Here is a 19750-nt window from a genome sequence, read left to right on the forward strand (position 1 = left end):
AACCATTCCATAATAATTAGTTAGAATATTTTAAAAAATAAAAAAATTTGGTCACGTTTGCATTAGGTTCTTTATCTATTATTGAATATTAACTGACATAACCTTAATTCATTCTCGTCGCATATATAATCATATCCCTATAAAAATTACTATTGTCATTTACAACTTCATACATAACCTTAACTTAATCATCCTCTTTACCATAACATGTCAAGAAACCTATGGTTCTTTATGTACATATCAACACAAGTATTTCTCTATTAACTCTTTTTGTACAACATGAATCGTTACAACATCTAAATCGATTTTTTTATTCTTAAACCTCTTGCATGGACATTTAATACGGTCTCTACTAATATTTCTCACATTAGATAATGTATAATTAATAAAACCTTAAACTCCATTACAATAATCCATCATCTTCCACCTCTGGGTAAATCTCGATCCATCCATTATTGATATCAAATCTATTTAAATACATAATGATGACAACATTTATTAATTAACTATGTTAACTAAATAAATTTACAAAAATATTGGTTTAGTTCAATTTTATTCAATCTATTTTAATACTTCTTTTAATTCATTATCAATTATATATCAACATAAATTGAAATTTCTACACATTTATAAAAAAATATAACTCTAAAATAAAATTAATAAAATATAAAATAATCCTATTAAATAAGCCATTATTCATTTCATCATAAAACACTTGACTAAAAAATTCAATATAAGTTTCATTAATTTACAAACAAATATAATTTTATAAAATCTAAAACAAACAATAACAAGTGTCATAACTCAATTTTTGAATTTTTCAAAAACAAATAATAATAAATAATAAAAAAATAAATGAATTGAAGATGGGGTTAAAATAACACAAATTGAAAGTTTGGGGACTAATAAGGATTGAATTATAATTTTGAAAGTTAATTTGATAAAAAATTAGAAGAATTAGAAGTTTGAGGATTTAATTAACTTTAATTTAATTAATTAATGCAATCAAGGATTTAATTTAAAAAATATCAAAATTTAGGGTTGATTTTGGGTCCATTGATTCAAATGAATAGCCAGTGATACTACAAGGGGATTAATTAATTTTTTTAAAATTAATTTTAAAAAAATTAATTAATCCCCTTGTAGTATCACTGGCTATTCATTTGAATCAATGGACCCAAAATCAACCCTAAATTTTGATATTTTTTAAATTAAATCCTTGATTGCATTAATTAATTAAATTAAAGTTAATTAAATCCTCAAACTTCTAATTCTTCTAATTTTTTATCAAATTAACTTTCAAAATTATAATTCAATCCTTATTAGTCCCCAAACTTTCAATTTGTGTTATTTTAACCCCATCTTCAATTCATTTATTTTTTTATTATTTATTATTATTTGTTTTTGAAAAATTCAAAAATTGAGTTATGACACTTGTTATTGTTTGTTTTAGATTTTATAAAATTATATTTGTTTGTAAATTAATGAAACTTATATTGAATTTTTTAGTCAAGTGTTTTATGATGAAATGAATAATGGCTTATTTAATAGGATTATTTTATATTTTATTAATTTTATTTTAGAGTTATATTTTTTTATAAATGTGTAGAAATTTCAATTTATGTTGATATATAATTGATAATGAATTAAAAGAAGTATTAAAATAGATTGAATAAAATTGAACTAAACCAATATTTTTGTAAATTTATTTAGTTAACATAGTTAATTAATAAATGTTGTCATCATTATGTATTTAAATAGATTTGATATCAATAATGGATGGATCGAGATTTACCCAGAGGTGGAAGATGATGGATTATTGTAATGGAGTTTAAGGTTTTATTAATTATACATTATCTAATGTGAGAAATATTAGTAGATGTTAGAGTAGAAATATTAAATGTTCTTTTGTTTTATCACGTAATATTTATCAACATTAAAACTGTAAGTATTTATAGTTGAATATTTATTGATATCAGAATTAAAAATATTACGAGTAGACTATCATAGCAAAATTTAATAAACTTTTAATAATTTAAAACAAAATTAATAATATAATCTATCGTAAGTAAGACGCTTAATGAGTGATAATATCTGTTGATCAAGTGGTAACCTGTCAAACAAGACATTTTTCTATTAAAGAATAAGATACCATAAATATGTTCATTCTCCATCAAATTAAATTTTTAAAGGTTGTGAGCGATCTTGGGTGCGATAACATGTACAAATTATAAATTCATATAGTAAATTGTACGAGGAAAAAAATTATAAAACAAGTAAATAGCCAAACAAAATGCATATATTACAAAAATATGCAAAAAAAAAAAATACATTTAAAAATTATGTTTAAATTAAAAAAAGAAGAAGATAGATTTACTTACTTAAGGTGGAGTATCCTTAATAAAATTTGAATCAGAACATGAATGTTGACAAACTGAGTGTTGTGGTGACCAGATTTATTGTGTGAGATTGAATTGTGTTAAGATTGAGGGGGTGACTATTCGGATTTACCAACAAAATAATTCTGTTAGGCATTCCCTTGGTAATTCTATTCGTAAAAATTGCCACATCACCATACGATTTGACTTTTTGAATCCTTTTGTAATAGCTTTTGTAATTTTATCGGTCTATATCAAGGGATTATTTTTATTAGTATATTTACAGCTAGAGAATATCAAAATTACATCAAACCAAAACTTTGCTCCAGTCATGGATTTTGACTTTTAAGAGTCGAACCATTGGGTAGAGATAGCGTTGGATTTAATAACTATAGTTGACAACCTAATTGCAAAAAACAAACAAACAAACATTTGATAGAGAAACTTTTTTTAGGAAAATAAATATTTTACTTTGTTAATTTTATTTTCTTATTCATTATCATGATGCTTTTATAGTTTTTTTCCCCTCATTATTATTAGGGTTTTGTAGTTTATTTTCTATATAAAGATTTATAATAACTTTTTGAAAAATAGAAATAAAGAAAAACAAAATTAAATATTTGAAATAAATAAAGAAAAACAAAATTAAATATTTTAAAAATATTTCTATATTTATAATATTCTTATTTCTTAGAATTTTAACTTATAATAAACATCCAGAGACCTAGTTTGAAAAGCATTTGAATATAACGACTTCAAATGCTTTGGGCCATGGGTTGAGACTTGAGAGGTGGTTGGTTTCTTAACGGGCAATAACCACTATAGGAGGCCGACTTTATTAGAGTTGATAGGGCACAAATATATATAATAATGTGCTCTGGTTAATACAATAATAATAATGATAATGATTAGGGTAATCTATTCTTTTATTCGGCTTTCTAACCTTCTCAGAATTGCATCAATTAAGAAGCATTAATGGCCGCAAAGAAGATTACTAGAGACCATGAAGAAGCTGTCGATTTTGTAAGGAAGGTGCAGAAGCGCATCAACAAAGGAGGCTTACAAAGGCTTTTTGATGACTTTATGTGCATACAGAAACAAGTGCAAGGAAGTGGCTGTTGTGTATAGAGACGTGGTTGAGCTATTTGCCCTGATTTGTTGGAGGGGTTTCACATATTTTTGCCAACTTTTGAGGTCATAACTGATCTAGAAAGCAAATTGCAGATTTCATAAATATAAACAAACTTGACTTGTGATCAAATTGAGTGATTAATTGGTTTTATATATAGTATTTCTCTTTGAACTAATATCGTACAGTGTGTTCGCTCGCTATAGTTCTGCGTGTTAACTTAAGGTTGTAAAGCTAAGACGATATCAAAGGTGCAACATATCGTTTTTTTTAATTAATATTAATATTCGAGTAAGTTTGTGTCTATCTCAATTAATTTCATGAAACTTGAAATTAATGGTCATATAAATTATTAATGATCTTGAAATTTATGAGACTTAAATTAATAATTTTTAAAAAATAAATTTATAATTTGATCAATTAAGTTATATCCAGGGTTATAACATAGTGTTTTATATTTATTAATGAAGCGGGACAAGAATAAATTTGTTGAGGACTGTACATGGCTTCGTTTGATTTGGGGAGTGCCCCGCGAACTCTGTAGATGCACACATCACTCTCTTGTTCATATTTCAAAGCTACTCTAACATGACGGGGTACTTTTCCATGCTTAACAAATTGTTGTGCATTGTATGAATTTCCAGAAATATCTTGATGAAACAATGCTTCAGAATGAATTTCAGTATTATCTGCAAGGTAGTCTGCGGCTGAAGAATATAATATGGTGAATGAATTTCAGCATTATCTCCAAAGTAGTCTCCTGCTGAAGAATATGGTGGATGAATTTCGGCGACATGGTCTCCGGCTGAAGAATATGTTTAATGGATTTCGGCATTATCTCCATGATACTCTCCGGCTGAAGAATAAGGTGGATGAATTTCGGCATTATCTCCATGAAAGTTCCGCCATATGAAAAGTACGGTGACTGAATATCAGAATTATCTCCATAGGAATATTGGCCTAGTGAAAAATATTATTTACGAATTTCTCCCATCTATTGCAATTTGCTGCCAAGATAATAGATAAACGAATCATTATTTACCAATAAAAACAATTTCTCAAAAATTAAGATTATACGACAACAAAAAAGTAACTAATTTTTTTAATTAAAGAATTGACTAAAAAAGTTATGCGTTTGAAGTTTTTGCTCCGGTAATCAAAGACAATAGTAACTTTTGCCATTAATATTTGCTTCTCAAGAATCTGATTTCTAGTCTTGTTCTCAAAATGAATAAGTTATAAATTAGTCCCAATAAATAAAATGAATATTTGAATAGCGTGTCTAGTTCTAAAAACTAATTAATTAGTACGTGAACATTAAGTATATTATAGATCCATTAAATTTACATGTGATATCTAAAATAGTCTTTAACGGAAAGGGGAGGAGGGATCGGAGGCAAAAGAAAGGGAAGGAGAGATAGGCATCTAAAAAATATAAAATATATTATTTTATAAAATATTTTACGAAAATCAAATGCCCTCAACAAGTAATTGACATAAAATGATAATATATATATCCATGGCTCTTCATCTAACAAGCTTACATCTACTTGTGTTCTTTTTAGCGATCATCTTTTATTTTCAGGTCAGATTTAGCTCAACGAGACAAAGTTTATCTCTTCAATCTGATCATAAAAGACATGTTATCCACATCAAGATTTATAGATTCATAGATACTGTATAATTTTACTTCTAATGAACGACCTAGTACGTAGTAAATAAAGTAGCATCATCCTTAACCAGGAGCTAAAATCCTCAGCTTTCTCATGGTGATTTTTTCAATGAGGTTCATTTGAGACTTCTATGAGGTGTCTTTAACAACATTTTTGCTTTCAAAGCATAGGAAAAGTGCAAACTCGTTTCAAGTGTTGCACTTGCTAAGTATCTGACCCCAAAAGTTGTTACCACTTAGAGAAAATACAGACCAGAAGAATTGAACACTGAGGTCGGTATTTGCCCACTCAAATTGTTGTTTGACAGCTTGAGAAACGTCATTGTTGTTGGCAGTTCTAGTTTTACTGTGAACAATTGATTGTTGGATAAATCTAAAATCCCTAAAGAGCTGATATTTCCTAAACAAGAAGGAATACAACCTGTGAATCCATTCTCGGCCATCGTTAAGCTCCACAGATTTGGAAAGATCAAACAAATACTGTTTGGAATTTTCCATTCATGTGGTTGTTGGATATATCTATGACTTTCATGTTCGGATTTGGGTGTTCTTGCAACTGCAAAGTACCAACAACAGAGTTCACGCTCAAAAGTAATTGCTCCAATCGTTTATTGTTCTTAAGCAACCACGATGGAAACATTCAAGTGATGTTGTTGTATGAGAGATCAAGGACTCTTAAGTCGTATTGGTGATAAAGGATGTTGATAATTTCTCCACTGACTGCTTCTAATGTTCTACTATATGTATAAAAGCGGAAAAAGACTAGTTGGAACTTTGGAATCAAATCATGAAAGTACATGGGTTTTGTTACTAGTCTGTTGTTCTCACTGGAGAAGAACTTGAGGCTTGAGTGGTTCATAAAAGGCTTCATTGAAATGGGAACTTCAAAGAGGTTATTTGATAGTGAGAGGGATTCAATGGATATGAGATTGGTAAGAGGACCGGAGGCAATATTTCCAGTAAATTGGTTACTAGAAACATCTAATAGTTGTAGAGATGACAAGTTTCCCAAACAATCTGGGAGTGAACCTCTAAAATTATTTCCGGAGAGATCTAACTGCTTCAAATTCTTCAATTCACACCAACCTGTACAAGTTATCTCGAAATAGTCAAAATATATAGTGTTGAAAGAATCTTGAGTGGAAGCAGAGTTGTTAATTTACCTTGACACGTTGGCCAACAGACAATACTTTAAGGGTAGGTAATGTTCCGGTGTTCTGGAGAAAGTTTAATGGGAGAGAAGTACGATCTAGACGCAATTCTTCAAGAGTGCTCGAATTGAAGAAAGTCCCTGTGAAAGAGAAAGAAGAAAAGGTAAGATGAAAATAGTGGTGGTACAGAGTAGCCATTCCTTTCAATATTATTAATTAAGATTTTAAGAAACTAAACACTAATTTACGTTGACTTAAAGTAGTATCCTTGAGAGAAAGGGTCTTGAGGGATGGTTTTTATTCCTTAAGATTGCGTTTTTGTCAAGAAGGATAGATTGGAAGTATCCATTTTGTGTATTGTAATATAATCATCTGTTAAGCTTGGCTTAACAAAATGAAGCAGAAGGGTGAGAAGCAGGGGAGGAGAAGAAGGAAAACAGAGAATTGAGAGGCTCTTACGTAATCCTCCTACCATTATATTCTTACACGGTTTCTTACAATAATTGTCAAGAAGTAATTTTTAATCATCCGAATTTTTATTAATCTTTAGAGATGAAAGCGCTGTCAAACATGATGAAATGCTATCATTGATTACTAAATGGATATAAAGTCCTCAATTTTCTCAAGGGAATGTAACTTACTATTGTTTCCTGTCAACCCATTGTTTCCTGTCACCCCATTGTCTGATAGATCCAAAGACTTGAGAGAGGCAACCCATTGAAACATGATAAAATGCTTTTATCATTATTAAATCGGTTCTCACTTAGGTCAAGTACCCCATTGTCAAGTGAAGCAATTAGATAGAACTGTGTATTATACCTGATCCTGTCAACTTATTTAATGATAGATCCAAAGACTTGAGGGATGAAAGCCCACTCAGAATTGATAAGATGCTACTGTTCAATTGATCGGTTGGAGTCGGTTGGAGTTGAAACCTACAAGATATATATATAGTTCTCAAATTATACATCAAAAAAATATACAGTGCATAGATTAAGGAAGAAGATAGACTGCAAGTATCCGTTCTATACATCGTCACTCGTAATTTTTAATCATCCTAATTTTGGTCCAGCTCACTTTAATCTCTTCCTGTCTTATTAAAAAAACAATTTATGGATAAGTTGAAAGCTCCATAGATATAAATCTTCAGGGATGAAAGCTCAGTCAAACATGATGAAGTGCTATCATTATATTGATTGTTAAATAGATATAAAGTCCTCAGTTTTCTTGATAAAGAAACCGTATAAGAGAATGCAACTTACTATTGATACCAGTAAATCCTGTCAACTGCAACTCATCAAAGCTAACATACTGTAAGATACTATAATATCCACTGCAACTATACAAAGCTAACATACTGTAAGATAGCTAACATACAAAATATGTGCAGGGCTAACACAAATTCTTCCTAATTGAGTCCATCTTGGAGGTCAGAAGGCTGGAGTTCTACTAGAAGAAGATACCTCTGGAGAGAGTAATTAAGCAAGCCGGAACTGCTTAGAGTTTAGCTACCGAAGCTTCAAGTTAAAATCATTTTCATTATGACAAATTAAGCTAACTATATTCTGAAAAAGGTTATACATGAAAGTTAAATCCTCTGTCTGGCAATTCAATGAACTTACTGGCAATTCAATTCAATTAAAAGTATGGAACTTTATATTTGTTTATTTGCTTTTTACATGGATGAGGCAAACAGGACAGGAGAGGAGGTCTAAATACGAGCAATCAAGCACATTATTGCAAGGAAGACAGATTATGCCGTTGCCCTGTTTTAAGTTTAGACTTGTGTTCTTTCAGCAAACAAAATTATTGCTTTACCACATTCCACCTTGCTGGTATGATCCTTTGGTTCTATCAATTATTTTTTTAATTGAGAAAATACGATACTGTAAACTATTACAATGGTGAATAAATTCCATATTATTAGGGATATAGAAATCACAAGAAGCCAAGAAGTATTGGTTGATTGCTTATCTAAGACCAAAACGCAACATAATTAAGGCATAACAACGAAACAAACAAATATGGATACAAGCACAATGACAAACACAAGTCATGTCAAAACAGAAAGGCTAAGCAACAAGAACCAGACACTTCGACAGAACACTTCTCACAGGCAAATTGCTATACATGTTGTGAGCAACCAGTGATTTGGAATGCGACTGCTTCCCCACAGAGGATTGCAACAAATTCAGAAAGCAGCCCACTCGATCATGATAAGACCCAATCACCCTCTGAATCTGGACAACTTGCGAAAGTTTATAGCCAAAAAGCAGTAGCAAGTGTCGATGCATTCTTCAATGAAGTAAAACCACCTGCGTCGCCAATGCGGATTTATGCACAGTACTGCTGCAATTGTCAACACCGCAATTATGTAACACACACCAAAGCTGGCATAGAAACTGTACATGTCTATGAAGCCACCATCTCCATTGAAATCGTTAGGCACTCTCGCTGATGGTGATTCTGTTTTGTCGCAACTTTTTTGCAATGGAGGTCCACAAAGAAGAGGATTCCCTTTATAACTGCTTTCATCGAAGGTACCAAATTGATTTTTCATCTCCGGTGTTCTTCCTGACAAATTATTGCTCGACACGTTGAAAACAGATAGAAAGGTCAGTTCAACGAGTTGTGCAGGAATTCTCCCATTCAAGTTGTTGTGAGAAAGATCCAAGCTCTCTATTTGCTTCAGATTGGAAAAGGATGAAGGGATCAATCCAGTGAGATTATTTTGTGACAGATTTAGAGCAAATATCCCACTTAAGTTTCCCCATTCTGTCGGGATTTGTCCAATGAATCTGTTACAAGAAAGATCCATAACAGACATGTAACGAAGGATATCGCCTTCGTAAGTGTAGAAATTTTTCTTTGCTGTAAGCTCCTTCCTCTCTACTCTCTTCACATTTTCATAATTCTCTTCACTCATTTTGCTCTCTTGCATATGCCTCTATTTATAGGCATTCATGGAGGCTTTTCTTCAACAAAGGTGGCTGCCAACTCCAACTCTTCTTCAACAATGGTGGCTGCCAGCCTTTGACATCTTGGATGAGTGCACATGGTTGGTGCAATAGCAAATGGTTGTTGCACATTAATGGCAACCAACCTAACAATCACCCCCTTTGCCATTCATGTGGGGCAACTGTCCTCATTCTTCTTCAACACAAGCTTGCATCTTGCAGCTCTTCCAAGCTTTCCATTCTGAGAGCATCTTTGGCCAAGTTTATAGGCACTCGTCAAACCTTTCAATCATTAGAGTAACTAAAACACATTTTTTCTCACACAAAAGGATCACTATAACCAGATGGTCTGCCACATCACATCTGAATAGTGTTAACGCTTGTCTCTGGAACAACATTCCCCTTCAACCATGCTCGGTCCGAAATGATTCATCAAGCCTCACATCAAGACTTATAACACCCCCTCAAACGGATATTTTAAGTGCGACAGTTATTATCTGAGTATCTCAATATGATCACAAGCTCACCACTCTTCCAAGAGTCTACTCATCCAGGAGTTGCGCCTGCCCTCTGTTCCACCCTAGGAACCACGCCTTACTTCTCCATGAGTCTCCTACTCTTAGTCTCAAGAGTCCAGGTAGCTTTCCACCTTTAACCATGGGGGCAGCCCATAAAAGGTTGATCCATATTTATCTTCATACTCTGAGTATTACAATGCCATTACCGAGCTCACCACCTTGACAAGAGTCAACTTGTTCTCGGAACCTGCGCATGCCCTCTGCTCCTTCATAGCAGCCGCGTCGTAATGCTCCACAAGTCATCCACTTATTGTCCAAGGCAAATGTCTTCTAGCTCATTGATCTTTAGCATGGGGGCAATATCCATGAAAGTCAATCTTGCATTTGTCTTCATACTCATCATAGCCACTTCATTGGCTATCCATCTGTCCACTCATACCTAGCCATCACATTGGCTCTGGGGCGTTCTGAAATGAGCTCCTTCCACGGCCCTCACACCTTCTCCTGAGGTGTCTTCGCTCGTCGTCATGCGGCGGTCTGATCATGGGCTCATCTCATAACCCTTACACTTTCTCTTTAAGGTATCTTCGCCTTTTATAGGCAGTCGCATCCTCCTTCAGCTAAGATGCTTCAAAGTGGCTCCATAAATTCTTTACCACTAATTACATAGAAAGAGAAAGTTGTGGTATACTCCTCGCAATCCTCCACCTCAATTTCTATGTTTGGAGCTTCTACGCCTTTTCTGCTTAACTGCTCCACCCGCACCAACTCCCTTTGGTGTCTTCGCCTTTCATCAAAGGCGGTCGCCTTTTATCACAGGCGTTTGCACCCCCTCAATTAGGTGCATTTGCAACAGCTCATCCTTCCATCCTTGCATGCATTGAAAGGTCCTCGCTTGTTGCCTTTATCAAGAGCACAAGAGACTTTTTTGTTGTACAACTTTTTCATAGTCTCTGCTCTGAACTTCATCTGGGAACTCTTCTTCTCCTTGCACCTGTTGTCTCATTATAGTACCTCGTTGGATCCTCCGGGTACTCCTACACAATCTTCATGTGCTCTCGTGCAATTTTGGTTCTCCAGATTTCTCCCTATTTCTTGCTTATGTTTGACAGCAGCTCATCCTGTCACAACATCTATCCAAGTTTAAATAGGGTGCCAATCTTTATCCCTTTGTTGTATTTCTCTTCCATTATCAGGGTCTTCATCAATTCTCCCCTCGAGAAATTACAGTCACCGAATCTAACTTTCTTGGAGAAATCACCACTCCATCAGATCCTTGATCATATGGAACCCAACTGTTCCTTTGTGCCGTCATCCTGCTAGTCTTCAACAGTTTCATAACAAACTGTCACATATACGAAAATAGTATCGTATGGATAATACTTCCACTAAGCAAGTTCCCAGGAAAGATTGGAGGGGTCACACCGGTCCCGCTTAAAACCCAATCTCCTAGACAAAACTTCTTAGGCCATATTTATCCATCGTACTGTCTTTTCGTATATACAACCATTTGCTAGCTTTGTCGCGGCTTTCCTTTACAAGTGATCTGGGGTATCCTGGTTTTATACCTGATTTCTCAACATCTGGCGAGACTACCAGTGCTCAGATTCGTCAAGATTGGTCTTCATCAAATTTCACTCTCCACCTCAAATTGTCCACATGATCGGGTGTTTAGAGTGTCCCAATTTTGCCTTCCCTCAAGGCAATTAAAATTCCCATATAATAGTTCAACACATGTAATTGGGCAAACATGTGTGATTTCTTCTTCTTCAGCTCCATCGACCACCATGATGACCATCAAATGCCTCCTAATCAGGCAATCTCTCTTTAATCATTCATCACTATCATTTCTGATCTTAATCTCAATAATCGGACCGTACCATTGTATCCGGAACGATCAAATTAGCTGGAAACAAGTCTGAAATCGTCCAAATCGCACTTCAGACGGCTAAAATTTGATCAAAATAATTCTGGCCTGATAAACGGCCCAGATTCAATCTCAGAACCGGTTGCACGTAGACTCCGCCACACAGAATCAAAACCCAGTTATGCTGACGTGGCAGGATGACGTGTCAAACACGTAGGCAATGTGGGGCCCACCTAATCTGACGTGGCAAATCCGCAGAAATTTTTTGGCTGACGTGGCAGGGATGACGTAAAAGAAGAAAAGGTATGATGAAAATAGTAACCATTCCATTCAATATTAGTAATTAAGATTATAAGAAACTAAACACTGATTAAGCAGTATCCTTGAGAGAAAGGGTCTTGAGGGATGGTTGTATGCCTTAATTAAGTTGTTAAGAGGAGGATGATTCTGTTATTTCTTGCGTGCGTAATCCATTTATAAATCATTATATATATATACTTCCCCACATTCTGTTAAGAGGAGGGACGGTTTATTCTATTGTTGACTAACTCTAACTGACTCCATGCATCTGCCAGCTACCCTTAATTTAAGACTCAGAAATTTTAGATCCATCAATATATTATAAATATCATATTGTTTTAGGCACCAAAACTGTCACTGACCTTTCCCAAAGTGTTTAAATGTACTATAACTGGCATCTAAGGTCTTGAGGGATGGCAACGCTCCCAATGACTCTATCAAAATGCTTTCCTTGAAGTCAGATGATTCCAGATACAAGATTTCTAATTTCCTTAAACCTGTGATAGAGATAATTAACAATAAATAATGATTATTTACAATAATTCAATAATTTATAATATTAGAGTAAATATACAAGACATAGCATAAGTTTTTAAATTAAAATAATTTTTTAATATGATATTAAAATTTTATTAATTAAATATTCACCTTCATTTATTTTAAAAAAAAATTAAGAAATTGAACAAAAGTTAATAGCGTGTAGATGTAAGTTTCAAATTATTTCACTCGTTAAAGAATTAATTATATAAACCTTTTTAAGGCTTCATCCAAACAATTACTTAGGGGTTAATACACGTGTAATTATTAAACCTCACTAGGGAATGCCATCTGAGGTAGGAATGATTTACAACTTTACCATTGAGACCAGTTGATCCTGTGAAGCTATTGTTTGACAGATATAGAGATTTGAGAGTTGAAAAACCACCGAGAGATGATAAAACGCTGTCGTTCAATTTATTGGAACTTAGATAAAGTTCCTCCAAATTCCTCAACCCTGAAGCTAGCACTTGAAAACCTGAAAGAAGATTGTCAGAAGGATAGAGTGGAAGTATCCATTTTGTGTACTGTTGTAATATAATCATCTGTTAATCAGAAGGAAAACAGAGGAATGACTCTGTTATTTCTTGCGTGCGTAATCCATTTACAACTTCCCCACATGCTTTACACGATTTATTATTATATTGCTAACTAACTCTAACTGATTCTTAACAACTTCTAACACGTGTCCATGCATCTGCCAGCTACCCTAATTAATCTGCACTAACAGTGACCATATAAACAGCTGTAACAATATATACCTTTAATCATCCTAATTTTGATCTCTTCCGGTCTTATTAGAAAAACAATTTATATAAATCTTTAGAGATGAAAGCTCAGTCAAACATGATGAAATTAACGCTATCATTAATTACTAAGTAGATATAAAGTCCTCAATTTTCTTAAGAGAATGCAACTTACTATTGATACCAGTAGATGATCCTGTCAGCTGATTGGCTGACAGATCCAAAGACTTGAGAGATGAAAACCCAGTTATAGATGAAAAGATGCTATCGTTGCATTGATTCCAACTGAGGTCAAGGTTCTCCAGCTTTTTCAACCTTGATGACAGGACTTTGAGACCTGCATGATGTTTCTCAAAATTAAGCATACTGGAAGGAAATAAACGCATAGAAGCTAAATCATATGACAAGGAGAAAAGAAAATGTTTCAAAGCTAAATAATTAAACGGTCACCATAGAAGCTACCTGATCCTGTCAGCTGATTGTCTGACAGATCCAAAGACTTGAGAGATGAAAGCCCATTGAAGCATGATAAAATGCTTTTATCATCATTAAATCGGTTCTCACTTAGGTCAAGTACCTCCAGTTTCCTCAGTTTTGATGATAGGACTTCAAGCCTGGAAGAGAAACACATCAAAGCAAGATAATTGACATTAAACACCAGCTAGCCACTTCATCAGCCTAATCTCAGTATAAGATTCACACAATGATATGAATTTACTTTACGATTACAAGAACAGAAGCATTGAACCGACCTTGATTCTCAGAGCAACCAACCAGTCCATTACCGGACAAATCAAGACTTTGCAATTCCTTAAAAGGCAGAAACAAAGATGCGTTGAGAACCCAATCCCCCAAGCTCTGATCCCTTGCACCCCAAAGAGAGAGTCGGATCACTCGCCTTGTAGTGTTATCACACTCGATCCAAGACCACTCACAACAATTACTACTGTACTCCACCCAATCTCCCATGTAAATGCTGTTTGGGTCGATCAAAGCTTTGATCTCTAAGAGACCAATTCTCTCATCCTCCAAGCACCCATAACAACGACCACACCAGTCGCCAACCAAAGTCAATAATGCTAGCAACATCCAAGCCCCCATTTTTTTCATCATCATCTTGGATAATTCTATGAAGTACTACGTAGAATATTGTTGTTTGTTATGTCATATGTGCATTCGGGCAACCATAGAGGTCCTATTTATACTACGTTTGACATATAAATTCTGTTCAATTTAAATCAACTTTTCAATAAATAGTTAATGTTAATGAGCACAGTAGCAGTGTTATGTGTATTTGGGACTGTGAATACTGTACACTTTGGCTCTCTTCATACAGTCAATTGACTTTGACACACAGTAAAAATAAAAAATAAAAACTACTCCGTGGATTTGTGATTAAACTACAATACTAAATATACCCACTGATCTGTGGATTTGTGATTAAACTTGGAAAAAAACAACAATACTAAAAAAAGCCATATGTGAATTTGTGATTAAGAAAATTCATTATTTTATTTTTTGACATATTAGGTTCCGCTAGATGCACCGGATCAATGTGCGTGGTTGTCTTTTTTCTTATTTATGAGGATCCAATAGATGCATCAAGTCTAAGGCTCCACAATCACTGTCTGCCACTAGTCAATTCCTCCAACTTGTTGTGTACACTACTCTGGTTTTTCTTCATATATAGACATGGAAAGTCATGTGTTCTGAACAATTGATTTGATCTTGTGGAATACAAAAATTTCTTCCTCAACGTTTTTCATGGAATGAAGTGATTTCCCGGTAGCTTCACCATCCACTTGCACTTCTTTTTCTCCGTAGACTTGTGAAGTCGGTCAAGATTCCCAATGTATTATCGACATCATCAATTGTTGCTAATTTGGTTGAAGAAAGAAATATATGTTAGGCTGATTTACTTCCATATTAATTATTGTTGGATTCTTAATCTGAATGATATATATTAGTCCATTCAAAACAAATTCATTTTCTTTTTTATAAATATATTTATATAACTACGAAAAAAGAAAATGCATTGATTAGAATATTATTGATGTGTTTGAACGAAGAAAGTTAGGGCAAAGATGACCATCATATACACTGTCACGGGGTCAATTTTTCGCTCTCGAAAACAGATCTCGCGCGGTAGTCTAGTCCCGCTAGACTCAGCCTTTCCCTCACCGATTCACTCGTGTTTTGCCTACGACTAGTTTGTCCCACAAACCCAAGAGATCTCCGCACTCTTTCAACGTCCTAAGCAAGCGAAATAACACTAATGAATATGAACAGAATTCAAAACATAGCAGATTACAGGAACAAGTCCCAACCTTTTCATTAACTCAATTAAAGGATTACACAAAGTCCATCTTGTGTGCTATGCCCATCTCCTTTCTGCATGCTACACATTTTACAGTCTATCTAATTACAAGATAATGAAAGTTACAAGTATAAACTATCTCTAACTTCCTGTACAGCTGGAGCACCCATTATCCCATGTTCTAGCCACTTTCTTCCCCACATAAGAAACTGCCGCAACTGCTCCCAAAATTGCCGCAACTGCATTGGCATGTTCTCTCACAAGCCAACTGCCCACTGCCAGCACACATGCTGCCAGCGTAACTGCCTCGCATGCCTTGGACCGTCCGCTGTCCATGTTATCGTTAGCCCCTGCTGCTGAATTTGTTGACGCTGCTGAATTCCTCGACGCTATCGATTTCACCAGTGCTGCCGAATTCCCCACTGTCCTACTGTGTCATCCTAGCACTGTTTCGTCAAGGCCTTGGACAATCCTCGCTCAAGTCTCAACTCTCGTCAACTCACTGCTGTGTTAGCTGTTGCATGCTGCCGCACATGCATGCTGTCGATTTTCGCTACTGTCACGCGGGCTGCCACCCCGTAGCTACTGTCCAGCAACATTTTTCGTCAGCCTACACCTTGACGGATTTTAACCCTGTGACAGACACCATGTGGGCCAATAAAATTAAAAACAAAAGACAATATCAATGGCTTGCCAAAAAAAGAAGTTTTATGTTAAATTTATGTATATGTTAAATTACTTGATTAACTAAAGTTAATCCTGTAATATTGAATTATTTGTTGTAAAACATGATTAATTGACATATTTAAAGTCAAATAAATAACAAACCCCGCTTACTTTTAATATTAAAAATTATTTTCCAACATAAACTCTTTAATGTAAAAATTTAACATAATTAAAATAAATTGTGATTACCGTTGGAGCAATTGATTTGATCTTGGGACCCACAATTATTTTCGTTAGTCTGTTAATGTTTTTCTTCAAGCTTGTGGAACGGGGCGTTCCTCCAGCTTGTAGTGTAAGCTACTTTGCTTTTTTTCTTCGTAGACTCGGGAAGTCATTTGTTCGAACATTATTTTCTGACAAGTCTCTTAAATCTCATCATCCACTTGCACAAGTCTCTTAAATTATTTAAAACATGGTTAATATACATATTTAAAGTCAAATAAAAAATAAACTCCTCTTATTTTTAATGTTAAAAATTATTTTTTAACGTAAACTCTTTAACATAGTTAAAATAAATTGTGATTTTTCGAGCAGTTGATTTGATCTTGGCCCTTACAATTATTTTCATTGGTCTATTATTTGTTATTGTTTTCAAGCTTGTGGAACGGGGTGTTCCTCCAACTTGTTGTGTAAGCTACTTTGCTTTTTTTCTTCGTAGACTTGGGAAGTCATTTGTTCGAACATTTGATTTTCTGACAAGTCTCTTAAATCTCATCATCCACTAGCACTTGTTTTTCTTTTTCGTAGACCTTTGAAGTCAAGATTCCCAATTATCCACCGCATCAATCTCTATCCCATCAAAATGAATTTGGTGCAAGAAAAAAAATCTGATATTTGTGATTTACTCTTGGTTTTATAAGTGTAAACTGTAAAACCCAACCATTAAGATATCTACATGCATGTAAGACAGTTTCTAAACATATAAGGAAGAAGGAAGAAGGAAGAAAATGCATTGGAGAGTATATTTGTTTTTTAAGTAAGAAAATGCATTGATGAGTATTTTTTTTTTTAAATAGCTTTTGTGGTTATGATTTTAAAAGAATAAGTTTAAAAAAAATACGGTTAATTGTGATTTGTTGAATTTAAATATGTGTTTGATAAAAATTATGATTGAAATTTATGTATAGCAAAAAACATGTATAAAATATTTAGTGAAAGTGTAGTTAGAGTTGCTTTTTAAAGTGTTTTTTACTTGGAAATGCATCAAAATAATATTTTTTTTATTTTTTTAAAATTATTTTTGATATCAGCACATCAAAATGATCTGAAAACACCAAAAATATATCAATTTAAAGTAAAGAAAAAAAAATAAAAAATTTAATTTTTTTCAAAAGCGTTTTTGAATAACAACAACAAACAAGGTTTTACAAAACTCGATTAAAAAATCATGTAAAAAATACTTCACAAAAACTACATTTAAAACTCAATTTTTTAGTGGGCTTCATAGTACAAAACACAATTTGATTTGATACCAAATATCTTGCTGTGTTTGTTTCACTGCAAACGCAAAAACTGGTGCAAACAAACGCAGGTGTGTTTGGTATTGTGGTAACTTTATGGTTGTGGTTTGAAAAACATTATTTTTATAAAAAGTTTTTTTTAGTTGAGATTGGTATGGAAAAATATATGTTTGGTTAAAACAGTTGTTAAAATTGGGGTTGAACAAAAAGTAGTTTAATGTATTTGGTTAAAAATACTTTTTAAATTGAGGTTATAAAATAATTAAAAAAGATATATATTAATATTAATAATTTTTAATTGAAATATTGTTAATATAACTACTGTTATTACATCATGAAATAAATAATACTTTATATAAAGTATTTTTTATTATTTCATTAAACTATTTGTAATTTTATCACGGACGAAAATCATCTGACAAGGACTATAGTTTTTATAACTTCTTGAGCGTACAATAATATTATATAAAATATCATCAGGAATAAAATTAGGATTATAATCAAATTCTGTAAATGCTATGTTATCATAGGATCTTCTTCTAATATAATTATGTAGTATCTTTGAATAATGTTAAACACTAATTTTTTAAATAAAATATAATAACTGAGAAATTTTATTGAATTTTTTTATTTTACTTGGTTAGACCCAATATAATGCATTTAGGTTTAAGCTGGAATATCCAACCCAGAATAATGAAGAATAAATTCATTCTTCACCTCTTTACTGTTCACATAAGTAGTAGATACTCAATTTTGCAAAGCATAAAAATTGTGCTTTTGTTAAACATAAGGCATAAACGTTATTTATAGTGGGTCCCACCAAAATAAAACTCTATTTTTAACTAAATCAAACATTAATATCTGTGCTGATTATCAACTTGAAAAAACAAGAAAAAATAAAATCATTTATTTTTTCCTCACAAACATTATCGCAGTATTTCTTGACTTCTTACTCCTTAGCTTCAGTTCTTCTATATTGGCTTTCTTCTTCTCACCGTGATACTGAATATAGATAGTCTTTTTCATGATAATACAACATTTTCTATTATTACAATCCACTCTGGGTCTAAAATTTGATCTAGAGTTACTTTTATCAAAATTATTTTCTTATACTATTTTTTTAACATGAAAATCATATATATATATATATATATATATAGTAAAAGAGATTATTTAGATTTTTTCCTACCCTTGAAATTATTATGAACATAAGTAAAAGAGATGAAAACTCCTTTACCCACGTGTTGAGCATGCCCTAAGCATGGCTAGGATTTTGTTTAGCGGATTTTTTTTTTGATGAAATTGAATATCATTTCAATAAACAAATAGCAAGTAAAAATGTAACTACTAAACTAAATAGCGTATAAAACAGGAAATATTTAGAGTTGGAAATAAATCTTAATTTTTAGCATTCTCATTCTCTCTCATCTGCTGATTGTAAAATCAGAAATATTTGATAAGTAGTATATTGAAAATATTTTTTTTTTGTATTTAAAAAATATATTATATGTGAAGCTGGTATAAAGTCAACATCACTTATTCTGGAGCAATAAATACATCATAAGCATGTACAATAAGAGAGAGAGAGGATACATTTGATGGAGTTAGATTTAATAACTATAGCTCGCAACTTAATTATATATAAAAATAAAAGAAAAAAAAGAAACATTTGATGTAGGAATTTTTTTAAGGAAAATAGATATTTTACTTAGTTAATTTTATTTTTTATTCATAGTTTGATTTTATAGTTTTTTTCCTATTTATTTATATTTATAATGTTCTTGATTTTTAAAAATTTTAATTTATAAAAACCCTTCATTCTTCACTTTTATATTAGTCAACATTTATCCAGAGACCTAGTTTGAAAAGCTTTGGATCATAAGGACTTCAAATGCTTTGGGCCATGGGTAGAGATTTGAGAGGTGGTTTCTTAACGGATATCGGCTAAATATATATGTGTGTGTGTGTAATGCTTACTCTATTGGATAGGGA

General features: G+C 32.9%; 2 protein-coding genes and 1 long non-coding RNA gene across 5 annotated transcripts; all 3 read right to left on the reverse strand.

Annotated features, from left to right (window-relative positions):
• Positions 1 to 5926: 5926 nt before the first annotated feature.
• LOC105119126 (uncharacterized) lies at positions 5927 to 7233 on the reverse strand. Its single transcript, XR_841084.1, has 2 exons — positions 7150 to 7233; positions 5927 to 6265 (listed from the first exon to the last, which is right to left on the reverse strand). It is a non-coding gene; the product is annotated as an uncharacterized LOC105119126 (long non-coding RNA).
• Positions 7234 to 8234: 1001 nt separating this feature from the next.
• Positions 8235 to 10108, reverse strand: LOC105119127 (DNA-damage-repair/toleration protein DRT100-like). The gene is made up of 2 exons (XM_011017233.1): positions 10053 to 10108; positions 8235 to 9224 (listed from the first exon to the last, which is right to left on the reverse strand). Exons 1-2 carry the CDS (start codon positions 10106 to 10108, stop codon positions 8558 to 8560), a joined length of 723 nt encoding a protein of 240 aa, XP_011015535.1. The 3' UTR covers positions 8235 to 8557.
• Positions 10109 to 11983: 1875 nt separating this feature from the next.
• Positions 11984 to 14499, reverse strand: LOC105119125 (probably inactive leucine-rich repeat receptor-like protein kinase At3g28040). 3 transcript variants are annotated; one of them, XR_841083.1, is made up of 5 exons: positions 14008 to 14491; positions 13718 to 13869; positions 13431 to 13592; positions 12829 to 12987; positions 11984 to 12469 (listed from the first exon to the last, which is right to left on the reverse strand). XR_841083.1 is itself a non-coding variant. In XM_011017232.1 (4 exons), exons 2-4 carry the CDS (start codon positions 13639 to 13641, stop codon positions 12327 to 12329), a joined length of 492 nt encoding a protein of 163 aa, XP_011015534.1. In that variant the 5' UTR covers positions 13642 to 13869; positions 14008 to 14499; the 3' UTR covers positions 11984 to 12326. The 3 variants fall into 3 exon arrangements, 2 of the variants coding, with proteins under 2 accessions (XP_011015534.1, XP_011015533.1); XM_011017232.1 differs by having other exon boundaries at positions 12829 to 12966; positions 13431 to 13869; positions 14008 to 14499; XM_011017231.1 differs by having other exon boundaries at positions 13431 to 13869; positions 14008 to 14498.
• Positions 14500 to 19750: the final 5251 nt, after the last annotated feature.

Source organism: Populus euphratica, unplaced genomic scaffold (assembly GCF_000495115.2).
Source record: "Populus euphratica unplaced genomic scaffold, PopEup_1.0 scaffold2545.1, whole genome shotgun sequence".
In the NCBI taxonomy this organism is placed as follows: Eukaryota; Viridiplantae; Streptophyta; class Magnoliopsida; order Malpighiales; family Salicaceae; genus Populus; species Populus euphratica.